Genomic DNA, 19,928 nt, shown 5'->3' with positions numbered 1-19,928 from the left:
TAGTTGCATGAGATCACTTTAATGTTAAAGTCCTCCCAAACAGTATTGGATTCTTCGTTATAAAAAGACCTCAGGGTGATTAGAGCCTTGTCCTTGTGAATTTGAATCATATACTCCAACATGTATACACGTACACACAAATACGTATTCATATATGGCACTGGAATAATCAATATATTCAATTCTGAGAATAGTAGAATAGCACTGGCCTAAAAAAAAAGCATTAGTTAAATTTCAGCATATTCTTGTATCCATGCCATGATAATGGTTACTTTGTTGTTTTATTGTCTATTATTTCTATTATATATGAACTTTCAATTTGAATTTTAGATATATTGGCAGTACAAATACAAAAATTACTTTAACCACTATAGCTCCTCCGAGCATTCGTCACTGATCAGTGAGTGTGTGTTTATATATGCGATATTAAATTAAATAAGTTTTTCTTCACACTGTGTGTGTGTGTGTGTTTGTGTGCGTGGTAACAATAAAGTTCTGCGTAGACGACACGTATCCAATATTAATGGAGTTCCGAAAGAAAGATCTTCTGGCAAAACCATCATATATAGAGACAACAGTTTATTTTATCTTTTAAACAAAAATACGATCACATTTTTTTTACCTAAATTGCTAATAAAAAGTACATAGAAAATGGTTTACAAATATCAGCCATTAACATATATAGTTCAATATTACCCGACAAACAAAAACATAGTTTATTTATGATTCTATCTCAAAAGAATTTAAGACGTCAAAAGAGGTAATTAGTAACATCATTTTATTGGAGATATTTTGCAATGAAAACTGCCATGAATAGAAAGAGGAGGAATCAGTAGGTCTAGATTAAGTGAATGTTCTACTTCATTTTTGTTTTAGTCAAAAAGATAGTTTCACTAAATTTATTTTAAAGCCATTAAGTGGAGGGCTTGATTCCTTCCATCACCTTTATCTTGCCCTCAACTTTTTTTTTTTGGATTTACTTGCATCCTTCTCCATTAAACAAACCAAACCCAAATATAGTGTGTATTTTATTTAATAATTATGACCAGATAAATGTGGTAGACTAAAAGTTTATTTTACGTGAAACAATCTATGTCATTCTTTAACTATCTAGAAGAATTTAGTGTTCATTAACATGTAAATGTGAACGAATAATATAATGTGAGTAATCGATATGCAATCAATCCTTAAACTTTGTTACCACTATACCTTGTAGAGAATAATAGAACAAAATCAATTCTCATATGTTAATTGGTATTGGAAACCCCATTTCAAAATCAACTTGCATATTAAGTAAAGGGAAAACAAACATGATTGATTAGTCTTTATTCCACCACTATATTACTAGCTTTATAAATTCTTGGAATTAATATCATCTTTAGTGCCCTAAAAACAAAGAAATAAAGCTAGTTTTCTCTAGAGGAGAAGAAAACAATGTTATTTCCTAAGAAGAGCATAAAGAAAACTACAACATGAAGTCATTTTCTAATAATAAAGAGGGCCCAAATTCTTCTTTCTTCTCACCCAATTGGACCCTTCCTCAATCCCTTCTCCTCTCCTCTCTTTAAATTCCGCTAATACCCTTCTCACTTTCACTCTTATATTTCATAAAAACCTTTTTTTATATCTCCTCTACCTCAAAGTTTGAGAGAAAGAAAGAGAGAGAATGGTGGGTTCTTGAAGCTTCTCACATTATTTTCTTCATCGTTCAAGAAATCAATATTTGATGATGTTTCCTTTTATAGAAATATATGTCTTTTTCTCAAAGTCTTGTTTTGTTCTTTGCCATATTATTACAGGAAGTGGAAGAAGAGGTCTCAAGATGGGAAGGCTACGCCGATTGGAGAAACAGAGCAGCCGTGAAAGGCCGTCACGGTGGCATGCTCGCCGCCTCTTTCGTCTTAGGTCAGTTTCAAAATTCCAAATTTACCCCTCGATTCTCTTAATGCATCTTTTTCTTTATCATCCACACATTTATATTAAGAACGATTCTCTAATGGATCATTGTGATTGATTCATATATATTTGTCTCTTATGAAGTGGTGGAGATATTAGAGAATCTAGCGTATTTGGCGAATGCGAGTAATCTTGTGCTATACCTAAGAGAATACATGCACATGTCTCCATCAAAATCGGCAAATGACGTCACCAATTTCATGGGCACAGCTTTTCTCCTAGCTCTCCTCGGTGGTTTCCTCTCCGACGCTTTCTTCTCCACTTTTCAAATCTTCCTCATCTCAGCTTCCATCGAGTTTTTGGTAAACCTCTCTTAATCATTCTTATAATCACTTCATTTTTTTACATTTTGTTAATCTTTAAAATTTCTAAACTTAACAAGGAACAACAAATCAAACTCCACTTATAAAAATATTCAGAAACTTTGTTATCCATTAGATTACTTTAGTTTTCTTTTCTCTATCGCTTAAGTTTTAAGTTACTACCGTTGACTTTTGTTTTTAATGGCTAAGCCACCACAATCATAAATCCGTTCACATTAAAATAGATCCCACATGTATATCTATACAATTATTAGCATAAAAGAAAATTATCACACATGAAAATATGGTTGTAGCAAAAAAAAATCCAACGAACCATGCGTGCATTAGGATGCTGATAAAAAGGACAAAAGCAAAGAGGAGCGTGACTTTGATACGGTACCGTATCCGTATCTATAAGCAATGCTTTGTTTTGATCCTAACACGACACATACGTGATAACATCTATAAAAAATCCGTATGTTAAGGTCGGGACCCAAACGTATTTTTATCAGTTTTAACTGTCACTGTCTCAGGGTTAAAAGAGGAAATTTAAAAACTCTTTCTTGGGTTTCAGTAACACAGCAAGCTTTTTATTTTATTTTGTTATCTTGTCTTTACGTATGATAGGGTATGAAACTATAATGTCCACTTATATAACATCTGCCACTCGTACCCTCGTGACTCTGCAACTTAATGTTACAAAAGACAAAACAAACTTGTAGTTCTAAAGTACAGTTGGGGCTCTTAATGCTTTGTGGGTAGCGTTTGGCCGGACGCAAACGCAAACGCTCACTCTTCTACTTCCCATTATGGATAGAGATATTGATGGTTCATGTATACCTATACACTATCATAACTTCATTAGAAAACTTATAACAGATTACAAGAAAATATATATAGCTGACTTAACTTATAATCTCCTTGTCACTTTTTATAGATTTGAGTCATTTACTTGTATGATATGAAGTATTTATATTCCATATACATTCATCTAGAATCAACATATATCAATATATGATTGGATAATGTATACTAGAGTCCAAAACTTTTAAAACCCTGGTGTTACGTCAGTGTAACCGAAGTTATTTCTTCAAGAAAAGGCAGTGGCCAATGAGGCGACCACACGAAAATTAGGCTTTGTCCATACCTCATTTAATAACGAACGACGTTTCATCGTTCATAACGGTTTCAATTATTTGTATCACGTCGCTGATCTGACTCTCACGAACCACAAGGGTTAAAATCTCTCACGTGCCCCTGGTCCCATTCCCATACTATTCTTTGCTAATCCCAAAAAAATAACCGTCTCTAGTTAATGATTTTAACAAATCAATAGGATTAAAATTTTATTTGGGAAACGTGCAGGGATTGATCATACTCACAATTCAAGCTCGGACACCATCCTTAATGCCTCCATCGTGCGATAGTCCCACATGTGAAGAAGTGAGTGGTTCGAAGGCAGCGATGCTATTCGTGGGGTTGTACCTTGTAGCTTTGGGTGTGGGAGGGATCAAAGGTTCATTAGCATCTCACGGAGCAGAACAGTTTGATGAGAGTACACCTAAAGGTCGGAAACAAAGGTCAACGTTCTTTAACTACTTCGTGTTTTGTCTTGCTTGTGGAGCACTAGTTGCTGTCACGTTTGTAGTTTGGTTAGAAGACAACAAAGGATGGGAATGGGGATTCGGTGTTTCTACCATTGCTATCTTCGTCTCTATTCTCATCTTTCTCTCTGGATCAAGATTTTATAGGAACAAGATTCCATGTGGAAGTCCTCTCACCACAATCTTGAAGGTTTGTTTTGACCTCTTTAGCTCTTATTGGAGATTGACGTGTGCCCTAAGTTATGTATATGATTTCTTTATTCAGGTTCTTCTTGCGGCTTCGGTTAAGTGCTGCTCGAGTGGAAGTTCAAGCAATGCGGTTGCGAGTATGTCCGTGAGTCCCTCAAATCATTGCGTATCAAAGGGGAAAAAAGAAGTTGAATCACAAGGAGAATTGGAAAAGCCACGTCAAGAAGAAGCTTTGCCTCCTCGGGCACAACTAACTAACAGTTTGAAAGTATTAAATGGAGCTGCGGATGAAAAACCTGTCCATAGATTGTTAGAATGCACAGTCCAACAAGTGGAAGATGTGAAGATTGTCTTGAAAATGCTTCCGATATTTGCTTGCACTATCATGCTTAACTGTTGCTTAGCTCAGCTCTCTACATTCTCCGTCCAACAAGCTGCTTCCATGAACACAAAGATAGGAAGCCTAAAGATACCTCCAGCTTCCTTACCGATCTTCCCCGTCGTTTTCATAATGATCCTCGCACCTATCTACGACCATCTCATTATCCCATTCGCTAGAAAAGCTACCAAGACCGAAACAGGAGTCACTCATCTACAAAGAATCGGAGTAGGTTTAGTTCTTTCGATATTAGCAATGGCGGTTGCAGCTCTAGTTGAGATTAAACGAAAGGGAGTGGCTAAAGACTCCGGCTTGCTTGACTCGAAAGAAACCTTACCCGTGACTTTCCTATGGATCGCACTTCAGTATCTTTTCCTAGGGTCAGCCGATCTATTCACACTAGCTGGACTACTAGAGTATTTCTTCACGGAAGCACCTTCCTCAATGAGATCTCTCGCAACATCGCTCTCGTGGGCTTCTTTGGCTATGGGGTATTACCTAAGCTCAGTGATCGTGTCCATAGTAAACAGCATCACAGGAAGCTCAGGGAACACACCTTGGCTCAGAGGAAAAAGCATAAACCGTTACAAACTAGACTACTTCTATTGGCTAATGTGTGTTCTTAGTGCAGCTAACTTCTTGCACTACCTCTTTTGGGCAATGCGTTACAAGTATAGATCAACTGGTTCAAGAAGCTAAAATTGGATGGGCAACTTTTGAGTTTTTTTTTTGTTTTTAATTAGAGCAGAAAATGTTTTTACTTGAGCGGCTGTTATATAAGAGATGATAAATGGGGGTAAGTAGTAATGTTGTGATCAGGTATATATTGGGGTTTGAAGTTTTTATCGTTGGACAAGTAATGTACAGCGAATGATATTAACTTGCTTTAAGTCTTTCTTTTGTTCTTGTGGTGTACGAAATTGAGTCAAGGTTTTGATCTTTGATATATTCACAAAAGTTGATACTGGAAATTCTGTGAATACTTATTTGAATTCTCAGCAAGATACTAAAGAACTGGAATTTGAGAGAAATGATGGATAAGGAGGCCCAAGGATTTTTTGTCATTTGTGTGAGAAAACGATGGTCACGAGGCCCAAATATTTTTGACATGGCTTGGAAGATAATAAGGAAACAAAGCCCATTTATTGAGGTTTTGGTCAGTCATGTAGTGTGGTAAGTAAAGTTATAATCAAAACATTTCTTTTGTTTTTTTCTTTGAAGACAAATTGATTCCTTACGTCTAAACATACTACAATTGATTAATTTGGATTCCTTAAATCTCTCTAGACAAACATCAGATATCATGATAGTAGAGGTTAAGATACTTAAAATACTATATATTTACAAAAAACACTTAAAATACTATATAGAAACGATAATAAAAAAAAAACTCTTTTTTTTTCTGAAACAAAATTTTCTTTACTAAGAAAATTTTGTTTCAGAAAAAGAGTAATTATTTTTTTTTAAAATCTTTTTTTTGTTTTGTTTTTTGTCGACAAAAAACGATGAAAAAGTAATCACTCAGTTTTTTTTTCTGAAACAATTTTTCAAAGCTAGAATAAATTTCTCACAAGGGATTTAAGGTGATTGTTTTTGAAAAAAAAATCCAAAATTATGATAAAATATTAATGCTGAAATAAATATAAACTAGAATTATTTTTGTCCAAATTTTTCGTAAATAAATTTTGTAAACAGCGATTATGACTCTGGCAATTTCTTAAAAAAGAATTGGATAAGTACTGATAAATTTGTATTCTCTCAACTAAAATCTCTTTTTAATAGAAATAAAAGCTAAATCCCAGGAATCCCATTTTAGTACCAGTCGTGGTATAAATATTAACACTTACTGATTGCCGAGAGACGAAAGAGGAAAATCCCAACAATAAAGAGCAAACGATCTTACAGCTCATAATATTTCGTTAATTATCAAATTGCTAATAGGTAATTTCGCGGAATCTTCCTTTGTAATTTCCTCCAACTTTCTCTGCTTTGCTTATAATTGCGTCTTTGCTTCCTCCTTTACCTTTACGCGGCACATAGATTATTCTCTCCAAGTGTGTTAATTTCTCTTCTTCGTAATCTAATTTTGTTTTGTTACTGTTGATTTGTGTCTTTCTGTTTCGTGGACTCTTTTTGACTCCCATCAATTTTAGGATTCTTCTTCGTGTGTGGATTTTGATTTCTTCTTCTTCTCTGGTGGGTTTTGGAACTGTTAGGCTTTTGGGTATTTTGTTGAATTCCTTAGGGTTTTGTAGTAAGATTTTGATAATTATTGAATCGTTTAGAACAAGAGTCAACTTTTTAAAGTCATTTTATAGAATCTGAGTCTACTAGTCGTTGAATAAATATTCTTAAAGAAATGATTTTTATAATCTTCTTCTCGTCGACTTTATTTATTATTTAGAATCTTGTATTTGTTTTTATAACCCATAATCTAGAATTTGATGATTTTTCAGGTATAAAGTTTTGTAATTTACTTTTCAGGAGAAAAAAATGGGTCAAGCTTTGGGTTGTATTCAAGTTGATCAGTCGAATGTAGCAATCAAAGAGACTTTTGGGAAATTCGACGAAGTTCTTGAGCCGGGTTGTCACTGTTTGCCATGGTGTTTGGGAAGTCAAGTCGCTGGTCACCTTTCTTTACGTGTTCAACAGCTCGATGTTCGCTGCGAGACAAAGACTAAGGTCTCTTGACACTTCCTCTTGAATCAATACCTTACTCGTTCTGTGTCATTGAAGGTTGTAATGGTTTTGGGTTACTTTGTTGTTTAGGATAATGTGTTTGTCACGGTTGTTGCTTCCATTCAATACCGTGCCTTAGCGGAGAGTGCTCAAGATGCTTTTTACAAGCTCAGCAACACGAGGAATCAGATTCAAGCTTATGTCTTTGATGGTTTGTTTCAATATCCTTCCTTTTTGGCTTCTTGATGTTATTGTGTTTGCCTTAACTAATCGATCCACCATTTTTGCATAGTGATCCGAGCAAGTGTACCTAAGCTGGATCTAGACTCTACCTTTGAGCAAAAGAATGACATTGCAAAAACCGTTGAGACTGAGCTCGAAAAGGTAAACTACTTTCCAGCCATCTCCTTGAGCAATAATTTTGAAATTTGTGCAAAAAATTATTATACATAGGTTAAGACTCTAACTGCTGTTGTGTATATAATAGGCTATGTCGCATTACGGGTATGAGATTGTTCAGACACTGATTGTGGATATCGAGCCTGATGTGCACGTCAAGAGGGCAATGAATGAGATCAATGCTGGTACGTTTAAATCTTGCTATAGAAGTTTTCGACTTTTGTTTGTTGAGAATCTCACAATGTTCTGTTCTGTTTCTGGTGTAAACACAGCTTCTAGAATGAGAGAGGCAGCGAGTGAGAAAGCTGAGGCAGAGAAGATTCTGCAGATCAAGCGTGCTGAGGGAGAAGCTGAATCGAAATACCTTTCAGGTATGGGTATAGCCCGTCAGAGACAAGCCATTGTGGACGGTCTGAGAAACAGCGTCCTCGCCTTCTCCGAGTCTGTTCCAGGAACATCTTCCAAAGACGTGATGGATATGGTTCTTGTGACTCAGTACTTTGACACATTGAAGGAAATTGGTGCTTCTTCGAAGTCAAACTCGGTGTTCATACCGCACGGTCCAGGCGCTGTTAGGGACATTGCTTCACAGATCAGGGATGGTCTTCTTCAGGGTAACTCTGCTGCTGAGTAGAGAAATGTCTCAAAGTACAAAAAGGCTTTTTCAGAGTTTTAGAGTTGTGTTACTACTTGCTACTCAGTTTATCTTTTAGCGGTTGGCTCTATATGGGTTCTTAAATTTCTTATCGTTTCTCTCTTCTAGGCTTGTGGACTTGATCCATTTTCTTGTTTTATGGGTTTGTGGATAGAGTTTGGGCTTGAAAAATATTTGTGTTATTTTGGGTTTTAATGTCGTTAACTCGTTATTAATGTTTAAACAGTGGTTAAAGAATTTGTTAACGAGAATCCTGATTTTACTGAATAACAACCAGATTGTTAACATTTAATAAACATTTCAATTTAATAAAAAGAAGCAAACAATAAAATAACGTTATAAGAATAAAAGGAAAACAATTAACTTGATAAAACAAAAAGTAGCTACTTTTTAAATCTCTACGATACCAAACCACTGAGATCTGTGCTTCACTATTTTTCAGAAATAAACGATTTCACGATCTTAACGTTCCAAACTCATCGATCAGCCGTCAGATGGTAAATCAGACAAAAAATAGAAAACACAAAATCTGAGCTACTAAATTTCCTTGTATCTTGTATTTAGTAAGATTGTATAATAATTAATATATTAATATCGTTGCTCAAAAAAAAAAAAAAAAAAATAAATAATATATTAATATTTTAGTCTACCGACGTGGCAGAGAACGCGGAAGGATCTAAGCTGACGTGGCGTTATAGTTTGATAATAACAAGTCCACGCATTATTCGAAATAAAAAAAGATCTTTTCCTTTCACCAAACCAAAAGTTATCATATCTCTCTGCCAAATACTATTTTCTCAAAAAATAAAAATAATTCCAACGACTCTTATTAACCTCTTCTTCAGTAACATTCGCTGCTACAAAATATCTTCTTCTTCTTTCTTCTGCTCTCTCTCTCTCTCTCGCCATGTCCACTGTTCCCATTGAGTCTCTTCTCCACCATTCTTATCTTCGTCACAACTCAAAAGTCAATCGCGGAAATAGAAGCTTCATACCTATCTCGTTGAATCTCCGTTCTCATTTCACTTCTAACAAACTACTACACTCAATTGGAAAAAGTGTCGGTGTTAGCTCGATGAACAAAAGTCCCGTCGCCATTCGTGCTACCTCATCGGATACTGCCGTCGTGGAAACCGCTCAATCGGATGATGTCATCTTCAAGGAAATTTTCCCTGTTCAGCGAATCGAAAAGGTTTTCTCAATCGCCGTACACAGTCACATTTAGCGGAAATTGATTGAATATAGTTCCTATGTTGTTGTTAGTTAAATCTAATAAACACATTGATTTTGTGTATGTGTTTTGCTGAATTTAATGGTTTTGATTTCGATTTTTGGGAATGATAGGCAGAAGGAAAGATTTATGTTCGATTAAAGGAAGTGAAGGAGAAGAATTGGGAGCTGAGTGTTGGATGTAGTATACCTGGAAAATGGATTTTGCATTGGGGAGTTTCATATGTGGGTGATACTGGCAGGTCCTTTCCTCATTTACCTCTTTTTTTTGGTTGTCTCATTTACATTATTGAGAAAATTTTATTCCCTTGATGGTCTCTACATTTTCGATTCGATAGTGAATGGGATCAACCTCCGGAAGATATGAGACCTCCTGGCTCAATTGCCATTAAGGTATTACTCTGGTGTCTTTTTTCCCTTTTGGTTTATATCTACTTTGGATAGTTGTAATATGTTGTTATGTGGTGTATCAGGACTATGCCATAGAGACACCTTTGAAGAAGTTATCTGAAGGAGATTCTTTTTTTGAAGTTGCTATTAATCTAAATCTGGAGAGTTCTGTAGCAGCTCTCAATTTTGTTTTGAAGGTTCTGCTGCTTTTAACCTTTGTAACAAAGTTGATTGTTGGTTTGGCTTTAGTTGTGCATTTATTTGGGACTGTTTGTGTTCCAGGACGAAGAAACTGGGGCGTGGTATCAGCACAAAGGGAGAGACTTTAAGGTTCCTCTTGTAGACGATGTTCCTGATAATGGAAATTTGATCGGAGCTAAGAAAGGATTTGGTAAATGGCCTTTTTTTTATATATATATATTTGTCAATAGCTTCTACTATTGTCCGGACTACAGATTTTGCATTCCTATAGTTAGGCATTCTTTCACCTCCTCATTCTTTTTTAACGATGTATAATGACGGAAGTTAGTATTGCAACAGACTTTCTTTGAATCTTTAAACTGATTAAGGCTTGCTTTCTCTTGGATCTGTAGGTGCCCTTGGGCAGCTTTCAAACATCCCTCTCAAACAAGATAAGTCCAGTGCAGAGACTGATTCTATTGAAGAAAGAAAAGGTCTTCAAGAGTTTTACGAGGAGATGCCAATAAGTAAACGTGTTGCCGATGATAACTCAGTCAGTGTCACTGCAAGGAAATGCCCTGAAACATCTAAGAACATTGTATCAATTGAAACCGATTTACCGGGTGACGTTACTGTCCACTGGGGAGTTTGCAAAAACGGCACTAAGAAATGGGAAATTCCATCTGAACCTTACCCTGAAGAGACATCTTTGTTTAAGAACAAGGCATTACGCACTCGTTTACAGGTACATGTAGAAGTAGGCAAGAGTCACATGTTCAGATTTGAAAATTTGGCAAGAATCACTTGTGTTGTGTCTCTGTAATTTTAGTCTGTGAGATTCAAAATCAGTTTTTGGTTAGCACCTGGCGTATTCGCAATTGTCCAAGCAATTTGTAGGTTGTGCAGGCCTGGTTTTTAATTAAGCATTAGAATGGTTAGCAACCCAATGCATTCGGTTCTTCTGTTTTTTGCGCACCCTGATAGACATTTCCTTCATACTTTTACCACATGATGCCGTCACTATGTCTTTGCTGCTGCTTCCATATATCTTTTGGGCACCTAGAGATCATTTTCATGTTGGCACCTAAATATTTTGTCTAGCTTACCTATTAGAATATTTTCTGTGTCTATCAGTGACATTACCTAAGTGTTTATGCATATGAACATTCTGCAGCGAAAAGACGATGGAAATGGATCGTTTGGATTATTCTCTCTGGATGGAAAGCTTGAAGGGTTATGCTTTGTTCTTAAGTTAAATGAAAATACTTGGCTAAATTATAGGGGGGAAGACTTCTATGTCCCTTTCCTTACTTCAAGTAGCTCGCCCGTTGAAACTGAAGCTGCCCAAGTGAGTAAACCCAAACGAAAAACAGATAAAGAAGTGTCTGCTAGTGGATTTACTAAAGAAATCATCACGGAGATAAGGAACTTGGCAATTGACATTTCCTCTCATAAGAATCAGAAGACAAACGTCAAAGAAGTGCAGGAAAACATTCTACAAGAAATTGAGAAACTGGCTGCGGAGGCATATAGCATATTTAGAAGCACAACTCCAGCTTTTTCCGAGGAAGGTGTTTTAGAAGCAGAAGCTGACAAGCCTGACATTAAAATCTCCTCAGGAACCGGCTCGGGATTTGAGATATTATGCCAAGGTTTCAACTGGGAGTCCAATAAATCTGGGAGATGGTACTTGGAACTTCAAGAAAAAGCCGATGAGTTAGCTTCACTTGGATTCACTGTTCTGTGGTTACCTCCACCGACAGAATCTGTGTCACCTGAAGGGTACATGCCTAAAGACCTGTATAACTTGAATTCCAGGTGAGTTCCGCATTTTTATCAGACTGTCTTTTGTAGCTTAGTTGCTTAAACTTCGTTATGGATTGTTGAATCATAAAGTAGAATTCTGGTTAATGTTGTTTTTGTTGCCTTAAATGCATGATCAGCCAGCAGTGGAAATGTTAATTCTCTTAGGAGATTAACAATACTTATGCATTTACATGATATCATGTATCTGAAGTACATGTTTCCCCCTATTTTTTGTTGCAAACTTTCAGATATGGAACAATTGATGAGCTAAAAGATACAGTGAAGAAATTTCACAAGGTCGGGATCAAAGTTTTAGGCGATGCTGTTCTGAATCACCGCTGTGCACACTTCAAAAATCAAAATGGTGTATGGAATCTATTTGGAGGACGTCTAAACTGGGACGATAGGGCAGTAGTTGCAGATGACCCTCATTTCCAGGTATTACTTTCCTTTCTTTGGATTTAAAATAAACAGCTATAGAACGAAAACGAGGCAAATTTTTTGATAGAGAATGTGCTTTTTGCTGTTATCTGCTGCCGTATTATGAACTTGGACTAGTGTTTTTGAGAGAAATAAGGTGCATATGATCTCTATTACCCTTGATGATACAATCAACTAATTCATTGATTCAGGGTAGAGGAAACAAGAGCAGTGGAGATAATTTCCATGCTGCTCCAAACATAGATCACTCGCAAGACTTTGTTAGGAAGGATATCAAGGAATGGCTATGCTGGATGATGTTAGTTCCCCTGTTATTTGTTTAATATCTTCTTCTGATTAGTTTGGTGTCTGATTTCTTTCTCTATTTTGATTTCACCTGCAGGGAAGAAGTTGGGTATGATGGATGGAGGCTTGACTTTGTAAGAGGGTTCTGGGGAGGTTATGTGAAAGACTATATGGATGCTAGCAAACCGTACTTTGCGGTTGGTGAATATTGGGATTCGTTAAGTTACACGTACGGAGAAATGGACTACAATCAAGACGCACATCGTCAAAGAATAGTTGACTGGATTAATGCAACTAGTGGAGCTGCTGGTGCATTTGATGTCACTACCAAAGGAATTCTTCATACGGTACTAATAATATCGTATCTTGTTACGTTTGATACAACATTTCCTTTTGGTATATAATATCTGGTAGCTTTCTGTGTGTAGGCGCTTCAAAAATGTGAATATTGGAGACTCTCAGACCCAAAAGGGAAGCCTCCAGGTGTAGTTGGTTGGTGGCCTTCTCGTGCTGTAACATTCATCGAGAATCATGACACTGGCTCTACACAGGTTTTATTTCTCAGCATTCTAAGTACCTCAAGTTTCTGTTCTCTATAAATAAACCGTCTTAACAATTTCTTCCGCTTTTCTTAAAGGGTCATTGGAGATTTCCGGAGGGGAAGGAAATGCAAGGATATGCTTACATCCTAACTCATCCAGGAACACCAGCGGTCTTCTTCGACCATATCTTCTCGGATTATCATTCCGAGATTGCTGCACTTCTCTCTCTCAGGAACAGACAGAAACTCCACTGTCGGAGTGAGGTAAAGTAGTAATCAAGAACTTACAATCTTTATACAAAATTTCGACGGGTCTTAAAACCAGCCTCCTTTGTCTTCCTTGCTTTTGTGAATTATAAAGGTGAATATAGACAAGAGTGAGAGAGATGTGTATGCGGCTATAATAGATGAAAAGGTTGCAATGAAGATCGGACCAGGGCATTATGAACCACCAAACGGATCGCAAAACTGGTCTGTAGCCGTTGAAGGCAGAGACTACAAGGTGTGGGAAACATCTTAAGAAGAAGGTTCCCAATTTTTATGTGTATCTAGTAGTAAATAAAATTGTTCCTGGAGGATATATTATTTCAGGGAATAAGATTACCTGGAAATGTTATATTTAGAGTGGAATTAAAACCAGATCTAAGATTTGTCCCACTTTTTTCAATGCTGAGAGAATATTCATATTGTTGTATTGGATGCTTGTAAAGTGTATGCATATATATATGAATAATAATATATCTATTTCCAAAATTCCAAAACTTCTGTTTAGTGACATCATACTTAATGAAAAAATTGTTTGTTTTGGGGTTTTCAAACATTCATGATATTTTCTTGTTCTCCGATCAAGCTCAAATTCGGAGACATCACTCATGATTTAATGGAATGAGTGGAACGAACAACTTTTCCAATCTACCGGTTAACGAAACATTTTAGATATGTTGCAGTTATGGGAGAAAAATGTTGTATCATTATTTCATAAATCCCACTAGTTATTCTTAATATTTTATGATACGAAATTGAAAAGAACATGTATCCCAGAGAAGAGATCCATCCATGTTTAAATGTGAGTAGCAATTTTAATCAGTTTTATCCTACTTTACATACACACATATAACCTTGATCGATGAAGCCTATACAAGAACCACCGGGATAACCTTGAGCATGACAGTAATCAAGACATTTTCCATCTTTGTCCATGCCGGTTGGATCTGAGCATTTGTTTCCGGTGAAAATTGGTGATTCTATACACTCTGTCAATTTACGTTACAAAAGATTAACAGAATTATTAGTTATATGAAAAAGTAACAAATGATATTTTCGGTAAATCAGACAAACTCACCAAGTATATTTTATAAGGAGTTTCAGATAAAATAAATAAATTTAGCTATATATATCAAATTGTAAGGTTATTTATAGGGAAATTAATAGCTAGATGTCAAAGAAATCGCTCACCTCCGGCTAAGAGAATACATAGACAAAGAACCAAGAAAAATGAGACTTTGTTAGATGCCATTTTCTTATTTGAAGTTTTTTTTTTTCACAAACTACAAAATATATGAATTTAGATAAGGAAGGAGACTTTGTTAGAACCCGAATATATAAGTCAAAGTATATATTTTGTATTATCAATTATAATGAATTTTCAAATTTATGGATATTTTCTATTAAAAACAGTAATATTTTTACAGCAAATAGAAATAAATCTTACGGTAAGATTCTTACCTTTTAATAAAAATGGCATTTTGGTATTTTCATAAATGTGTATTGAAATATGTTTCAATCATTCTTAAAATTTTAGATATTAGTTTTGGCCAAGGATTTCTATAATGTAAATTGAAATATCTATATATTATTCTTAAATATGTTTATGTTATCTTGGTAGTCTAATTTATTCTTAAATATATTTGGAAACAAGTCTATAGGGTTTTGCAAGTTCTCCTTGTAGTGTATAATTTGAACACAAACTCTTAGGGTAATAAGTATTTTCATAAATAGCACCGGTTATTCTCATATTACAATAAGAAATTGAGAAGAACAAGTATATATCCAAAAGAAGAGTTACATGTATAAATATGAGCAAACATTTAAATCAATAAGATGTTTGTTTATCCTACATAACACTCACACATATAGTGATTGGTGTAGCCTTGACAAGAACCCCCGAGAAAACCTTGTTCATTACAGTAAATATAGCATTTCGCTTTTTGGTCTACACCGTTTGGATCTTCGCATTTTCTTCCCCTTGGGTTTTGTGCTTCTCCAAACTCTATCAGTTTATGTTAAAAACAAAATTAACGATTTTATTTGCTAAACAATATTTAATAAATAAATGATATTTTTAATGAATCACGCGAACAAACTTAATTTGGATAATATATATTATAAAATAATTCCAACTCAAAATAAATAACTCAAAAGAATATATATGATATTAGTAAAGCTATTTAAAGAGAAACATATGTCAAAGACATTGATTACCTGCTGTTGAGAGAACACATAGAAAAAGAATAAAGATGAATGAGACTTTGTTAGATGCCATTTTCTTATCTGAGTTTTATTTTTTCTTACAAATATGTCAATTTACAGTCTTTGATAGACCCCAAATATATATATATATATGGTCTAGAAGAGTTTATTCAACTATGGAATTTTAATTCATTTCCAATTTTATATTAGATATTTTTCTAACAATTAAAGACATGTTTGCGACAATTAGAAATAAATCTTAAAATGACGTTTTTGGCAAAATATTAGCATACATATAAAGGAAAGTAAAATTACTTTAGTACATTGTTCTGTCATCTTTGAATGTTTGAAGTGTGCATGAACCATTTAAGTCGATCTGAACCATAACATCTATATTTTCTTAAAGACAAACATATATTGAGTTTTTGTTGACCCATATATATCTTGACTCATTTTAACACCCATAAATTTACCTTTTGATAAAAAGAAAAAAGGAAAAAGAAATAATATCTAAATGACATTGTTGGTATTTTGATAAATTCGTAATGAAATATGTTTCTACTTTTCTTAAGTTTTAGATATTATTTTGGCCCATGTATTTCTAATTATTTTTTTTCATTTTTTTTGTATCTATCAAAAATATTGTAAGTCTTTGATTTGATGAATTTAAGAAAAATAGAATCATAATCCATTTGGGACATACACAAAAATAATTGTTGGATTTGATCAAAATAATTCATCCATTATTAGTTGTAAAATCGCACATTTTTTTTGTGTGTGTGTGTTTAGAGTTCAAAGTTCAAACCATGAGATAAGTAAAAGTCCCATCGAATATGAAAATTAACAACGAAATGCCATAGTCCCCTAACAAAATTTTACGGTACATTCACACATAACACGGTTAGAAAGTATCAGTAATCGAAAATAGATAAACGGAGGCCAAATCTCTCTTGGTCAAAAATGGCAAAGCATTCATTAAGCTGCAAAACCTTTGTTTAGTACTGATATCAGTTCAATACTCGATCTGTTTCGTTATAAATGTTGTTTTGAGGGTTTCCACATTATTTAAGAAATCAAATATAATGTATATTTTGTCCTCTAAAATGCATTTATTAAATGTTTTATAAGGAATAAAGTAAATAAATAAATAGGGCTAAACGAGTAAAGATTTAACTAATTTTACCTAGATTTAGTTAAACATCATTTAAACTGGAGAAAAAAATAGTAGAATATAAGAGCATCATTGTTGGTAAGTTCTTAGATTAGTTCTTAGGATTTTCTTTTTGTCATTAATTACTAAGAACATCTCATTTTAACTCTTATATAAGAGACATTTTAAATGACATTTTGTCTCTTATATAAAAGTTAAAATGAGATGTTCTTATCCTATAAACTAATCTAAGAACTTACAAAGAAGGATGCTCTAAACCAACCACCATTTATAAGAGTATAGCTAGCGTTTAATGAAAATAGACAGGTGAACTTCGATCAACTCTAGTTCATAGATGTGACGTGTTTCTCTCTCTGTTTAGTTATGTACCCTAAATCTTTTCTAGTAGACTAGGTAGGTGTGACGATACTCATAATTAATATGTGTTGGTTTAGTTGGTTAAGGACTCCGTTTTATTATTATTATTTATGGTCCAACACAAGTATCACTTCTTGGTCACACTGCAGTCATCGTCTGAACAAAACTATTTTACCCAAGGACGAAAGAGAACGAGACCTTTAAGAAAAAGACGTCGGATGAATTGTAAGTCTTTTCTTTCACTTTTATTTTTATAATTCCTGTAGAAAAAACAACCTTCAAACAATTAGTCAGTAAGTTGTTGGTTTAGCTTTTGAGCCATTTGATCGATAAAAGCTTTCACAACATTTATATTTGTTAAAGAGCTTTTACAACATTTCACACATTGAGAAATTTCTGAAACACAAGATATATAAGTAAAGAAAGTCTTTGGTAGGTTTTGAGCTTAAAACATATATCCTCTGTATAACATATTTTTTTCATATAAAACATTTCTAATATTTGTGCGAGAATTCTTCAAATTTATTGTCAAACGAATCTGTCATCTTTTGAACGATAAACATATTTTTTGTTTATCCTCTGTAACAACTAATCTCTGTTTTTTATTTTTTCATTACCAACCAGTCAGAGCAATGTTACTGATTCGAACAGCGACGGTCGCTCTTCTTCTAATCGCGTTTCTTGAAAACGCTGCGTGGTGCTGCAATGATGCTTGTAAGTTTGGTTTTCTTACGTGAAGATATCAACTTTTATGAAACCTAGGTTTACTTGAGTTTTTTTGTAAGGGAGTTTCTTGTGTTGCAGGTTTTGAACATTCTTTCTCAATATGGGATTCCATCAGGTGTTTCGGGCTCTCTCGGGGTTCATCGACTTGTTGAGGCTCTGAAACACGCTTTCGCAGTTAGAATGAACCTTGGGGATCCGGATTTTGTCGATGTTTCTAAGGTTATTTCTGATATGTTGTCTACAAATTTTGCACAAGGCTTGAAGAAAAAGATAAACGACAACAAAACCTTTGATCCAAATTATTACGGTGGCAGGTAAGTTATTTGATCTGTTAAAACCCGCAGATTTCGTTTGTCAAATCTTGATTTTATCGGTCTTTCGTTATCCATTTCGTAGGTGGGATCAGATTAACGACCATGGGACAAGCCATTTATCAATCATAGATAGCGAGAGGAATGTTGTTTCACTGACTAGTACAATAAACAGTTACTTTGGGGCATTGATGTTATCTCCAAGCACCGGAATTGTTCTGAACAACGAAATGGATGATTTCTCAATCCCCATGAAATCCAGCAGTAACCTAACTGTGCCACCACCGGCACCGGCCAATTTCATTCGTCCTGGGAAACGACCTCTGTCTTCTATGACACCCACCATTGTACTCAAGGTAAGGGAAATTTTTTTTGATTACTTGTGATACACGAAACTCGTAATTTACTCCAAAAGATGTTTTTTTTAATGCAGGATGGTAAAGTGAAAGCCTCCGTGGGTGCGAGCGGAGGACTGTACATCATCGCTGGGACAACAGAAGTTTTTCTGAATTATTTCTTCCTCAAGATGGATCCTCTTTCTTCCGTTTTGGCTCCAAGAATCTACCATCAGGTTTTTCGTTTTTTTATTTTTCCTTAGAAACTTTCTCGTTCTCTACTCATTCCTAAAATATGCTTTTTGTAATAATTTTCATTTTCAGCTGATACCAAACATAGTTTCGTATGAAAACTAGACGACAGTGTTCAGTGATCATTTCGAGATTCCTAAAGAGACAAGAGTTGTGTTGGAGAAGAAAGGTCATGTCCTAACGCCTAACGATTGTTCAGTTCATAGTTCAAGAATCTGGTGCAAGTTCTGGTGGAATGAGTGACCTTGTGGCAGTAAGTGATCCAAGAAAGGGAGGGTTCCCTTCAGGATACTGAGATCGGGTATATATTAATATAACTAGTTACAAATCGAACATGGCTTCCAAAAATTAAAATCAGTACAGCACTGGTTAACCAAACATTTTCAATATGTTGCAAATTATTAATAACCTTACATTTATAGGTTTTTGTGTTCCACATTATTTCATAAATCCCACTATATATGATAAGAAATTGACAAGAGATACATATTCAACCATGAGATGTATTCTTATCCTACATAGCATTCACACATATAATGATTTTTGTAACCTTGACAAGAACCACCCATATAATTTTGATTAAGGCAGTAAATATTACATTTATCTTCTTTGTCGTGGCCGTTTGGATCTGGGCATTTTATTCCTGTTAGAATTTGTGCTTCTCCAAACTCTATCAATTTATGAAAAAATAAAAATTAATGGTTTTATTTGCTAAATAAAATGATAACAAAAATATTTTGTATGAATCAGGCAAATAAAACAACTTTAGAAGTAAAATGTATATCTTGTCCAAACAAAAAAAGAAGTTAAATGTATATTATGATTAATTCAAGATAAAGATTAATAAACTAAATCTTAATTAACAGAAATTAGTTATAAATAAAATTGAAAAGTTATCAAAAGGAAAATGTATGTCAAAGATATAAATTACCTGCTGTTGAGAGAACACAAAGGCAAAGAACCAAGAAGAATGAGACTTTGTTAGACGCCATTTATCTTCTTTCTTTTCTTTTTTTTTGATGAAGTTTTTTCCTTAGAAAATATATATGAATTTAAACAAGGAGAGTTTGTCAGCCCCCAAATATATATGTTTAGAAGAGTTTCTTGGGTTATACATTGTTGATACATTTTCAAATCTTTATAGATATTTTCCTTAGAGAAATAGGGATATTTTTACAGCAAATAGAAATATCTGATTTGCTTTGATTGTTAAACAAAAAAATGGAAAAATATATCTAAAAGTAACATTTTTGGCCAAGTATTACCATAAT

At 34.5% G+C, this 19,928-nt stretch overlaps 7 protein-coding genes across 13 annotated transcripts; 4 read left to right on the top strand and 3 right to left on the bottom strand.

Annotated features, from left to right (window-relative positions):
• The first annotated feature begins 1,389 nt into the window (after positions 1–1,389).
• Positions 1,390–5,534, top strand: NRT1:2 (nitrate transporter 1:2). The gene is made up of 5 exons (NM_105653.5): positions 1,390–1,669; positions 1,800–1,905; positions 2,041–2,258; positions 3,624–4,052; positions 4,128–5,534. Exons 1-5 carry the CDS (start codon positions 1,667–1,669, stop codon positions 5,127–5,129), a joined length of 1,758 nt encoding a protein of 585 aa, NP_564978.1. The 5' UTR covers positions 1,390–1,666; the 3' UTR covers positions 5,130–5,534.
• Positions 5,535–6,151: 617 nt separating this feature from the next.
• AT1G69840 (SPFH/Band 7/PHB domain-containing membrane-associated protein family) lies at positions 6,152–8,486 on the top strand. 7 transcript variants are annotated; one of them, NM_202388.4, is made up of 6 exons: positions 6,152–6,484; positions 6,915–7,112; positions 7,200–7,320; positions 7,402–7,493; positions 7,597–7,693; positions 7,781–8,473. In NM_202388.4, the coding sequence occupies exons 2-6, from the start codon at positions 6,924–6,926 to the stop codon at positions 8,140–8,142; spliced, it is 861 nt and encodes a 286-aa protein (NP_974117.1). In that variant the 5' UTR covers positions 6,152–6,484; positions 6,915–6,923; the 3' UTR covers positions 8,143–8,473. The 7 variants fall into 7 exon arrangements, with proteins under 7 accessions (NP_974117.1, NP_177142.1, NP_001185358.1 ...); NM_105652.6 differs by having other exon boundaries at positions 6,167–6,371; positions 7,781–8,486; NM_001198429.1 differs by having other exon boundaries at positions 6,225–6,371; positions 6,895–7,112.
• A 414-nt stretch (positions 8,487–8,900) lies between these two features.
• AMY3 (alpha-amylase-like 3) lies at positions 8,901–13,846 on the top strand. The gene is made up of 13 exons (NM_105651.5): positions 8,901–9,355; positions 9,508–9,635; positions 9,732–9,786; positions 9,867–9,980; positions 10,066–10,174; positions 10,377–10,708; positions 11,138–11,781; positions 12,018–12,207; positions 12,402–12,508; positions 12,593–12,842; positions 12,924–13,046; positions 13,133–13,300; positions 13,398–13,846. The coding sequence occupies exons 1-13, from the start codon at positions 9,071–9,073 to the stop codon at positions 13,554–13,556; spliced, it is 2,664 nt and encodes an 887-aa protein (NP_564977.1). The 5' UTR covers positions 8,901–9,070; the 3' UTR covers positions 13,557–13,846.
• A 279-nt stretch (positions 13,847–14,125) lies between these two features.
• Positions 14,126–14,552, bottom strand: AT1G69828 (Defensin-like (DEFL) family protein; the record flags this gene model as incomplete). The annotated part of the gene is made up of 2 exons (NM_001036182.1): positions 14,126–14,289; positions 14,492–14,552. The coding sequence occupies 2 exons, from the start codon at positions 14,550–14,552 to the stop codon at positions 14,126–14,128; spliced, it is 225 nt and encodes a 74-aa protein (NP_001031259.1).
• Positions 14,553–15,144: 592 nt separating this feature from the next.
• AT1G69825 (defensin-like protein) lies at positions 15,145–15,578 on the bottom strand (the record flags this gene model as incomplete). Its single annotated transcript, NM_001036181.1, has 2 exons — positions 15,145–15,305; positions 15,518–15,578. 2 exons carry the CDS (start codon positions 15,576–15,578, stop codon positions 15,145–15,147), a joined length of 222 nt encoding a protein of 73 aa, NP_001031258.1.
• A 1,587-nt stretch (positions 15,579–17,165) lies between these two features.
• On the top strand, positions 17,166–18,949 carry GGT3 (gamma-glutamyl transpeptidase 3). The gene is made up of 5 exons (NM_001334429.1): positions 17,166–17,258; positions 17,658–17,747; positions 17,838–18,073; positions 18,156–18,426; positions 18,504–18,949. The coding sequence occupies exons 2-5, from the start codon at positions 17,739–17,741 to the stop codon at positions 18,666–18,668; spliced, it is 681 nt and encodes a 226-aa protein (NP_001319359.1). The 5' UTR covers positions 17,166–17,258; positions 17,658–17,738; the 3' UTR covers positions 18,669–18,949.
• On the bottom strand, positions 18,593–19,754 carry AT1G69818 (Defensin-like (DEFL) family protein). Its single transcript, NM_001036180.3, has 2 exons — positions 19,589–19,754; positions 18,593–19,327 (listed from the first exon to the last, which is right to left on the bottom strand). The coding sequence occupies exons 1-2, from the start codon at positions 19,647–19,649 to the stop codon at positions 19,167–19,169; spliced, it is 222 nt and encodes a 73-aa protein (NP_001031257.1). The 5' UTR covers positions 19,650–19,754; the 3' UTR covers positions 18,593–19,166.
• Between the last annotated feature and the right edge of the window lie 174 nt (positions 19,755–19,928).

This window comes from Arabidopsis thaliana (genome assembly GCF_000001735.4).
Source record: "Arabidopsis thaliana chromosome 1 sequence".
Taxonomy (NCBI): Eukaryota; Viridiplantae; Streptophyta; class Magnoliopsida; order Brassicales; family Brassicaceae; genus Arabidopsis; species Arabidopsis thaliana.
This window is presented reverse-complemented; position numbering and strand designations above follow the sequence as displayed.

Coding starts and splice junctions, on each gene's coding strand:
- AT1G69818 (NM_001036180.3), bottom strand. CDS start 19,649: ATGGCGTCTAACAAAGTCTCATTCTTCTTGGTTCTTTGCCTTTGTGTT. Junction 19,328..19,588: donor TTGTGTTCTCTCAACAGCAG/GTAATTTATATC, acceptor ATAAATTGATAG/AGTTTGGAGAAGCACAAATT.
- AT1G69840 (NM_105652.6), top strand. CDS start 6,924: ATGGGTCAAGCTTTGGGTTGTATTCAAGTTGATCAGTCGAATGTAGCA. Junction 7,321..7,401: donor TCAAGCTTATGTCTTTGATG/GTTTGTTTCAAT, acceptor ATTTTTGCATAG/TGATCCGAGCAAGTGTACCT. Junction 7,494..7,596: donor TTGAGACTGAGCTCGAAAAG/GTAAACTACTTT, acceptor TGTATATAATAG/GCTATGTCGCATTACGGGTA.
- NRT1:2 (NM_105653.5), top strand. Junction 2,259..3,623: donor CAGCTTCCATCGAGTTTTTG/GTAAACCTCTCT, acceptor GGAAACGTGCAG/GGATTGATCATACTCACAAT. Junction 4,053..4,127: donor CTCTCACCACAATCTTGAAG/GTTTGTTTTGAC, acceptor TTCTTTATTCAG/GTTCTTCTTGCGGCTTCGGT.
- AMY3 (NM_105651.5), top strand. CDS start 9,071: ATGTCCACTGTTCCCATTGAGTCTCTTCTCCACCATTCTTATCTTCGT. Junction 10,175..10,376: donor CGGAGCTAAGAAAGGATTTG/GTAAATGGCCTT, acceptor TTGGATCTGTAG/GTGCCCTTGGGCAGCTTTCA. Junction 13,047..13,132: donor ATGACACTGGCTCTACACAG/GTTTTATTTCTC, acceptor CTTTTCTTAAAG/GGTCATTGGAGATTTCCGGA.
- GGT3 (NM_001334429.1), top strand. Junction 18,074..18,155: donor CCAAATTATTACGGTGGCAG/GTAAGTTATTTG, acceptor TCCATTTCGTAG/GTGGGATCAGATTAACGACC. Junction 18,427..18,503: donor CACCCACCATTGTACTCAAG/GTAAGGGAAATT, acceptor TTTTTAATGCAG/GATGGTAAAGTGAAAGCCTC.